We start from the raw sequence: 10,354 nt of genomic DNA, 5'->3' as shown, positions 1-10,354 counted from the left end.
TGACCCACATTGAGGACACTTCTTGAATGGCGTCCTTTCCATTAGCCAGAAGATAAGGCCTAGGTAGGCCCGAAGGCCTCGATCGACGACCAGAATCGAAGACTTTTAAGTTGTTTAAGAGCCGCGTCGATTGGAAACGCGTTAAAATACTCCTTTTGATCCTTTATGTTATGTGTCCTTTATTATTGTCAGTCATACACATGTGTACAACCAAACCGTTTACCAAGGTGCCTATGTACCTAAAACAAGTGGTGGTACTAGTGGCGGGATTTAATGTATCCCACACAAAGGAGCTGTGAGTACGAATACTTTGGCTTTCGTAATTAAACCAGCTAGCACGGATGGCCCAATCACAAAGGCTCAGGTAGTTCATATGCCCCAAGTCAATTAGTATCCACGCAAAGAGCAGTATCAGAGAGTTCCCAATCAAGGTGTGCAAGTGCACCCCTTACCCTACACAGATCTGGGCAGACTAACCAGCAGCTTCTTGCACCCTAGATGTTTTTTTTAACCAGTCTTCCTCATCCAGGTTCAGTTTCCACGTGCTGCCGGCAATCGCGGTCACTTCCACTGTGCCCCATGGAAGTTGTAGTTTCCGGGTCCTGGAAAGGGCCGCGGACCGCATTGGTGTGCAGCCCTGTCGCTGAGCTGTCCTCAGGATTAGAGACCCGGTTCTGAGACCACCACCTCGCCAACCAAGACCAGACCCTACTACAGGGGGCAAGAAGGGGCAAAGCATCATTGTCCACAGGGGGGGTCTGACAACAAGGCAGGAAGCATTTGGGGGCTGAGTGAATGTGTAACATGTGTAATACACACCCACTCACAAACCTATTCAGACACTCATATACCCACTGAGAAACTCATGCACTCACTCACTCAGTGTCAAGGTTAGGGGTTACAGTTAGGAAATACAATTTTAAAAAACATACAAATTCACTTAAACCCCAAAGGTTACAAGGACGTTATAGTTTTGAAAAATAATTTTAAAAGCCTTAGAAATTCACTGAAAAGCCCCCACATGTTACAGGGAAGCTGTAGTGCTGCTCAGATTTCACTCATACAAAATCTGAGAAATTCAACAGTTCTAGTTACCTGAACTATAACTATAACTTGTATCCTTCACAATGCATTGTTTACGACCTCACATAATACATCACTCATGACATGGTCAGTGACATACCTGATGACATCTCATGTGGCATCACTGATGACAGAACCACTCGCATCTCCAGACCCCCATACTTCATATGCCCACTCCACAGTCACTCACATACCTATTCACACTCATACAATTACTCACAACCACTCACTTATCCATCGAGCCACTCACATCCACTTACATACCCAGAGCCTGATTATACAACCATTCACTTACCCATACAGCTACTGACACACATTTATTCACCAACACAACCTCTCAGTAGAGCCACTCATAAAACCACTCACACACCCACTTACATACCCATTCACACATACATAGAACCACTTCCATGCAGCCACTCATCCATCCACTCACTTAACCTTACACTCAGCAATACAAACACTTACACACCCAGTCATTCACTCATACAGCCAGACACCCACTCACCTACTCCTACAGTCACCGACACACCCACTCACCCACCCATACAGCCACTCACAGCTACTCCCTCACCAATACAGCCACCCACACAGCTACTTTGACACACACTTATACAACTATTCAGCCACTCATGACCACACACACTTGTACATTCACTCAGACACCCACTCACAGAGTGACCCACATCAACTATGTTAATAAAAAGGATTATTTCATTAGTAGTATACTAGTATATACGTTTAACACAAAAAATTAGAAAACATTCACAATCACTGGATGAGGTCATCAGTGATGTCATTTCAGAGCCATCAGCGAGTGATGTAATATGTGAGGTCATAAGCAGTGCATTGTGGTGGTGTACGTTATAGTTAGCTCAGGTAACAGACGAATTTCAATGGTTTTGCACAAGTGAAATCTGAGCCTAACTATAGGGTCCCTGTAACCTTTGTTTTTTTCAGTTAATACATAAATAATGGAACAGAAGGTTTAAATTTTAATACCTGAACTTAATTGTGAATTAAACTTTCATGTAATGTATTGACTTCTGATGTGGTGCCTGCAAAGCAATGACTCCCTATGGAATGCTTGTTACGTTATAAGAGAACATTCTCAGACTAGCTGGCCTTTCATAACATGGGCTTTAGGGAATATTGGCCTAAGTATATCTACTGATGTCACTTGAGCCCAGTCCGCTTACGTGCTTTTATATGGTATTGTGCATTTTTGGAAGACAAGACACAGAGTAGAAAGAAGTATTGGTCAGCGGGGACCATGGACTTCCTATTAAGTCTGGAAACTGCCACAAGTGCTGTTTCCACAACAAGGCATTATAGTTGCCATTCACCACTGCTGCAAAGCCTGTTGGCCGACATTCACCGAGGGTCCTACCAGATGACTCGGGCTGCTGACTAAGCAAATACCGAATGCAACCTACTCTCCTGTGATGTGATGATATGACCCTAACCGTCATGGACTGTGACCTGACAAATTAAGAAAGGTGGGGGAGGTGTTCCACCCTGGAAACAACCTTCACCACCAAAGATATGCCTTTGTGGCTGTAGGTACTGAAATGTTTCCTTTATCAGATGAACAACTGAGTACTTACCGGAGGGAGTGAAATCTTAATGCTGAAGTGCACCAGCTAATTAATGGTAGACAAGATCTTAATGGTACACCCACAACCATTTGAGAAACTTCCAGCACTGCTGCGAAACCAAGGGTGAGACATTGGCCTTAGTAGAAGGCGGTAAAGAATAAGGAATGTCAAAAAAGAAAACGCCTGGATCGACACAGGAGAATGGCATTAAGTTAAACACCCACAGGAATTTATTAAATCTGGGATCTCCAGAGTAGATTCAAATCAAATGACAAACCAGAGTGAAAGGGAAAGGCAGACAACAGCCCTCATACGTGGAGCACATGAGGGAATATAAAATCTGCAGACTTCCTCTTCCTAGGAAAAACACATGACCATCGCTTGCCGGAATCTTGCAATGGAATGAAGGTTACGATGATTTGACGAATGAGGCAGGTCTTTGCTTCTTTACTTGAAACAATTGGGAATGACGGCATCCTCTCCCGTTTTGTCATCTGCTTGCTCTCTCCAACGGACATAGCACTTTACGAACGTCACCAGTCAAAAGAACATAATATTAATTATCATCACTGGAATATAAAATAAAAAGCTAACGACCCGAGGGATCTCAGCAGCTTTCTGAAACTCATTTGCTCTCTTGTCTGTTTATCCAACAGTGAAAGTTTGTTTGACTTTTTTTTCCTTCTGTTTTTTTTTCTTTTTTTAATAAAAATGAAAGGAAGTCAGTCCTTCTTCTTCTCCTCTGCTGGCTTGTCTGTGATGCTCAGTGCCGGGGCACCATCTCCTGCTGCAGGGGGAGCTATTTGTGGTGTTGGCGCTTCACCGCTTGTGCCAAACTCGTTTACTCGCGTTGGGTCTACACGGTAAATCCAGCGCTGGTACAAGTAAATGAAGAAGACAACATCTAAAATGGAGCAAGAGAAAAAATTATTATCTGACAGCTTAGTTATGTATACAACGCAAGGGCAAAAAACAAGCACGTTATCAGGATGCAAATCCAACTCCACAACCTCTGTTCTAGAAGGAAATTGCAGATAATACACCTTTTATAGACAAACTCTTTAACCAGCAGACTCAAAGATCTTTCTAGTGTAAACCCTTAACTAGCGCAGTCAGGCTGTTTGATATATAGATTTTACATGTTCAAGCTTCAAGCCTTAGCTGGGATCCATCAGCATACATGCAAGTTAAAGGTTCACATGTAAAAAATACAGCTCTTACAAAAGGCAATACAATATAATTCCCACCAATCTATCAATCCAGATATACAAAACTGCAGGCCGAGTTGCTGAGCGATAGAAGTATTTTACTCTCTTCCATTGAAAGTAGGGAGTAAAAAGATTGATAATATGATAAAATATATGGTACTTACCTGTAACTATTGTTGAAGATGAAAAATACCTCTTACTCACAGTGTGATACTGCTGCAGTTTCGGAAGGCCTAGGAATTTATATACACTCTATATCTTCACATTTTCCAGCCATCAGAAAAGAAGTGTCCCTTTGAATTACGCGTTCCCCTGAAATGCACAACTTCTAGAAAGGTGTACATGTCCAGCAGACCCTCAATTAAGTTTACGAGTATATATCTACTATCAAGTTGTTACATTTTGGACGGTTGGTAAGAGGAATTGTGAATCAGAGTTAGATACCAAGAATCGAGAACTTGTGTAATAAAATGGGCCACTAGAATTATGCGGTAGGGGTGGCCAAATTGAGCAGCAGGATTTACTAAGTTATGCGCAAACAGTATACAACTTAGACAGCATAATGCTGCACATTTTTGGGTTAGTATTACTTCATTATTTTGTCACCTGTACACATTCACACTGTCTGGGCAAAGGTTTCTAGCTCATTAGTTCTAGATTAACACCTAAACACAGCAATAAGCAAATGATACCCTTCGATGCTTATGACGGAGCGGTTCTGTCATAAGCCACAGTGGGCATGTGCTTATGACAGAACCGCTCCGTCGATCCCCCTTGGCGATCCTGTGACGTCATCGCGCACAGCGCACCCCGATGTCATCAGGAAGCGCTGGGACGTCTAGAAGCCATTTGCTTCCAGGCATCCCAAGGAGGAAGAGGTGAGCTTTGGGCTCCGGGGGTGGGGTGGGGGGGTGGGGGGGGATACAGATCTACAAGCCTTGAGCAATCGGGGGAGAGGGAACAGTGCTTCCTCTCCACTGATGTCTCAATGCAGGGCATTCTTGCTGCACTATTGCGCACAGCGTCGCTATCGTGCAGCAGGAATGCCCCCATTAGACACCAGGGATTTTTTTTTATGAAAGGTACCGACCCCTTGGGCAAGGGTTGCTTCCTTAGGGGGAGATTTAATTTAAAGATTTTTTTCTGACCCCCCTGGGGACAGATTTGGGGGGCAGAAAATCCACTAGGCACCAGGGATTTTGCTGTATGTGTAATGGAAGCAACATGGTTGCTTCCAAGGGGGAAGCATTTGGTTAATCTTGTTTCTGCCCCTCCTGGGGACAGATCTGCCCCTTTTTTTGGCCTTTCTACCCTAGGCAGTAGGGGGGAGGCAGAAAACCCTACTAGGCACCGGGGATTTATTTCTTGTGCAAAGGGGGCACATTTTTGTCTGCTGTTTTCTGCCCCACCTGGGGCACAGATCGGCCTGGCAGAAGACCTAACCCGATCCCTTGGGAAAGATCACCCTCCATTTTTCTCAGCCCTATTTGAAGGCCCATCTGGCCGATTGACCATTTGGGTAGTGACATAACGTGTTATAATGTTAATTGTTTTATTTCTTGTGACTTGCAATTGAAATTGTAATGCTTTATTTCTCCCTTTTTGTTTTAGTTCAAGGTTTTAGCTCTTTAGACTTTTCCAAGTTGCGGTTTTGTTACTGGTGGTTCCACTGTTTGTGTAGTTGCATTTGTTTTTTTTCCTTTGGACGATTGTACTAGCCTGAGTCTATATGCACTTTTGTTTAGAGCACATGAGCATGATTTACTTGCAACAAACAAGCACAGGAGCATGATATTCAGGCAACAAAGAGCTGTGCACTTCATCTGAGCATGAGTTTCCTGTTACAAACAAACTACGCAAGATGGAAATTAACTGTTTGTTTTGTCTTTTCTCTATATGTTTGTTATTGTTGGTCTTTTACCCACAGGTGCAACCTGGTTTCTCTGGAGTAAGAGCAACTCCCTACATCAATTTTTGGTTGCACTTTAACAAATCTTTCACATTCTTTTGTTGTTTATACTATTGTGTATGGTAAGAGACTTTTTTTGTACAAAGTAAATGTTTTTCATTTCTCCTCATGAATGTGTTTTCTACAAATGGTAGATGTTATGTAAATGTAAAAATGGCAGTATGTTTGGTTTCTGTTTTTTGAGTGTCCAAAACTTTTTGCATTTGTGCTCGATGTGTATTTTGTTGTCTTGGGAGTAATTGGTTTTGTGTTTTTTTTCTAGTGGGATATCATTGGTTTTTGCTGTCTCTGCAGAGTAGGTGCTGGCGAGTGTAGCGGTCTCTTGCAAGTGAATCGTATAGTTTGAGTATATAGATCTTTGTCATGAAGGCACACATTTGTTTTACTTACTTATTTTGAACAGTGTTGGTTGTTGTTGACTAGTTTGTGCAGCCTCCTTTCTTAGTAAGGATAATGGCTAGCCGCAGGATTACTGTTCAGCAGGTTGTTGGTATGCTTTTTGAGTCTTCCTCTGACCATGGTTCAGAGACTGACTCTGCATCTGAGGCAGAGGAGGGAGGGGAAGATTCAGGCAGCGAGTTTTCTCTCCACATGAAATCGGATGATGAAGCCACTCTCAGTGCGGATGAAGTGACTCAGTGCAGATGAAGTGTCTGTTTTAGAGGAGAACATTGATGTGATGATAGTGCAGCAAGAGGCATCTGGGTTGCAGCCTGGGCTGCAAGGCTTTCAGTTGGAAGTGATGACCTCTGGGTTGCCCCAGGCAAGGTGCAGCCGGCATTGCCAGACTCTACTGGAGTTCCAGGGTATAGAGTGAATACAGAAAACTTTTTGACGATCATGTTTTTCAGTTGTTTATGGACGATGTGTTTTTGGCAGAGATTGTTCAGCAGACTAGTTTGTATGCCGAACAGTTTTTAAGGGACAACAGTGCCAGCCTTAAGCCCCATTCTAGAGCTACCCGGTGGACTCCCATAAATATGGAAGAGATGAAGAAGTTCTTGGGTTTAACTTTTTTGATGGGCTTGCTAAGGAAGCCATCAATGTCTTCATATTGGTCTACTAGTCTCTTGATAGCAACAGCTACATTTCCGGCACTCATGAGTCGTGATAGGTATTTGCTTCTGCTTCGGATGCTGCATTTTGTCGATAATAGTTTAGCGTTGCCGCAAGATCACCCTGAATGTGTCAGTCTTTATGATTCGGCCTGTCATTGATCACTTTGTAGATCGATTTTCTGAAATCTATGCTCCAGGGAAAGAAATGGCCATGGATTTGTTTTTAGTCTTGTTCAAGGGGTTCTTGGTTTTTAGGTAATACATTCCTAGTAAGAGGGCACGCTATTGAATTAAGCTGTGTATATGCTGCGACCGAAGGACTCTATTTGTATCTAATTTCAGGGTGTACACAGGTAAGGAATCCAGGATTACCCCCCTGGTTTTCCGTCCATTTCTGGAGTGACAGAAAATTGTGTGGGAACTTGGTATAGGACTTTTTAACAAAGGTCACCATTTATATGTATATAACTTCTACACTGGTGTGCTGTTCAGGGAATTGGCTAAAGTGGACACTGTTGCTTATGGCACAATCCGCTCTAACTGTAAAGGTTTCCCTAAAGAAGAAAACAAGTTACTTACCTGTAACTTTGGTTCCCCAGTATTGGTAACTTTCATAGATTCCCATGCTTTGTATCATTCCCCGTCGTCGGACTGGGAGTCTCAGTAATAACAAATATCATAGTAGTAGGTACAAAAGAGAAAGGAAAGGCCTAGGCCTCATTCCCTTTTGTAACATATCAGCCTCTTTTTGTAAAAGAGACCAAACTCTAGGCGCCAGCCAATCAGAAGAGCCTCACCCTTCGAACCTTCCTGAAGGAACCTCAGATTTTCGTAGCCGTAGTGTGCTAGACACCATACTTGCTGAAGGCTGAGCTTTCCCCGGGGAGGTGGGTGGGCGCATGGGAATCTATGAAAGTTAACAATACTGGGGAACCAAAGTTACAGGTAAGTAACTTGTTTTCTTGCCCCAGTATTGGAACTTTCATAGATTCCCATGCTTTGTATCAGAATAGCAAGCAGTAAACACCATAAACACATTTTGTAAAGAAGTATATCATAACATTAGCAAGAAAATTACAAAATGGGTTACCCATGGAAGGTGGGATAGAAAGGAAAGCTCACCAATCACTTGAAGAGGTTTCTCAGGACAGCCTGGCCCACAGCCGCGTCATCCTGCTGCAATGACTCTAAGCAGTAATGCTTAGTGAACGTGTGTACGCTGCTCCAGGTTGCAGCCCTGCAGATGTCTTTGATATGTACCCCCCCAAAGAGGGCCGTAGAAGAAGCCACTGATCTCGTTGAGTGAGCACGAATTTTGCCCACCAGAGGCTTCCCTGCTATCTTGTGGCAGTGCAGAATAGCACTCGAAATCCATCTTGAGATCTCCTGTTTTGACAGAGGGAGACCTTTGTTTGGACCGCCGAAGGCAATGAACAATTGCGAAGACTTTCTAAAGTCTTTGGTTCTGTCTATGTAGAATTTTAGACAGCGTTGCAAATCCAGAGTGTGCAATGTCTTTTCCGCTGGAGTGACTGGGTTCGGAAAAAATGTTTTTAGGATCACAGGCTCATTCAGGTGAAAGTCAGTAGGAACTTTGGGAATGAACCTTGGGTTCGTCCGCAAGATGGTAGTGTTCTTTTTGAACAGCAAAAAAGGTTCTTGGATAGTTAGGGCCTGCATCTCCCCTACTCGCCTAGCCGATGTGAGGGCCAAGAGTAAAGCTAATTTCCATGATAAGTATTTCAGGTCTGAGCGGTGAACCGGCTCAAAAGGTCCCTTCATTAGTTGAGCCAGGACTAAGTTTAGATGCCATGTTGGAGGAGGAGATCGCACTGGCGGATAGACCCTGAACAGGCCTTTGAGGAATTGTTTGACAATTCTTGCAGACCATAACGAAGGACCAGAATCAGATCTTCTTAATCTCGAAATCGCTGCTAAATGAACCTTGATAGTAGAATGGGACAGATTAGACTTAGCTAGCGAGAGTAGGTAAGGCAGGAGTTGATGAGGTTTTGACGTGAAAGGATCGATCTTTTCTTTCTTACACCAAATACAGAATCTTTTCCACTTCAGTCTGTATGTTTTGTTTGTGGCCGGCGCCCTTGCCTGAGAGAGGATGTCTTTGACCTCCTTGGAAAGAGGAACATTCATGTATTCTCGCTGGTCAGGAGCCATGCAGTCAGGTGCAACGATCTTGGGTCTGGATGCCAGACTTGTCCTTCGGACATTATCAGGAGATCCGGAACATCCTCCAGCCCTATCGGAGGAACTAGCGACAGCAGATGGAGCTCAGTGTACCAGAATTGTCTTGGCCATGCCGGGGCTATAAGGATTAGCTTGCATGGCTCTGTTTTCATTTTTCTGATAAGGCGTGGAATCAGGGGAATCGGTGGAAATGCATAGAGAAACCTCCCCGTCCAGGCTATTGATAGGGAATTGCCCAATGAGCCTCTATGGTGGAACCTGCTGGCGTAGGTTCGGCACTTCCTGTTGGTTGGCGTCGCAAAAAGGTCCACCTCTGGTGTGCCCCATGTTTGAAAGAGCAGATCTAGAACCTGTTGTTTCAGCTCCCTCTCATGACTGACTGAGGCGAGTCTGCTCAGCCTGTCGGCGCCCTCGTTTAGCACTCCTGGTGAGTGTTCCGCCTTTAGAGAAATTCCGTGAAGAATTGTCCATTCCAGAATCTGTTGAGCCTCTCGCGACAAGAGGAGTGATCTCGTCCCTCCTTCCTTGTTCACGTAATGCATAGCCGTGGTGTTGTCCGTCCTGACTAGCACTTGTGAACCCTGGAGACGCGGAAGAAAGGCTTGAAGAGCTAGCCTGATCGCTCTCAGTTCCAACAGGTTGATGTGTAGCTTTTGGTCGCTTGGAGACCAATGGCCACTGACCTGCAGGTCCTGCATCACTGCTCCCCATCCCTCCAATGACGCATCCGTTGTCAGTATGTGAGGTGATGGAACGCTTGAGAAGGATAGACCTTGGCATAAATTTTGTTGATGCGACCACCAAAGCACTGCCTCCATCTCTCGAGTGACCATCACTTTGTCGTCTAACGATCCCTGCACTTGCTGCCACTGGAGGTCCAGTTGCTCCTGCAGGGGGCGCATCCGGAGCCTGCAGTGCGGGATCAGGGGAATACATGATGACATTACCCCCAGCAGCGACTTGCAGCTGCGCACAGAAAGACACTTTTTTCCTCGAAGGCCTTGTGCTAATCTTTGCAGTTTCTGTATCCTCTCTCGAGTAGGAAATGCCTTTGAGAGCTGCGAATCCAACACCGCTCCCAGGAACCGTGCTGTCCGTGATGGCACCAGCGTGGATTTCTCCGTGTTCAAGGTGAGACCCAGATTTTGGAACAGATTGGTGCAAGCCTGCACCTCGTCCTGCGCTAATGCTCTGGTCGGGGCCTTTAGTAACCAATCGTCCAGGTAAGGGAAG

At 44.6% G+C, this 10,354-nt stretch overlaps 1 protein-coding gene across 1 annotated transcript in view; it reads right to left on the bottom strand.

The window, feature by feature from the left end:
* Positions 1 to 2,883: 2,883 nt before the first annotated feature.
* Positions 2,884 to 10,354, bottom strand: part of CLPTM1 (CLPTM1 regulator of GABA type A receptor forward trafficking) — a 405,433-nt gene continuing 397,962 nt past the window's right edge. The window contains exon 14 of the mRNA XM_086938446.1: positions 2,884 to 3,585. Within this exon, the coding sequence (XP_086794572.1) occupies positions 3,404 to 3,585 (182 nt within the window). The 3' untranslated portion in view covers positions 2,884 to 3,403. The remainder of the gene's footprint in view (positions 3,586 to 10,354) is intronic.

Source organism: Lissotriton vulgaris, chromosome 9 (genome assembly GCF_964263255.1).
Source record: "Lissotriton vulgaris chromosome 9, aLisVul1.2, whole genome shotgun sequence".
NCBI classification, from domain to species: domain Eukaryota; kingdom Metazoa; phylum Chordata; class Amphibia; order Caudata; family Salamandridae; genus Lissotriton; species Lissotriton vulgaris.
Note: the sequence above shows the minus strand (reverse complement) of the source record. Positions and strands in the feature narration are given on the sequence as shown.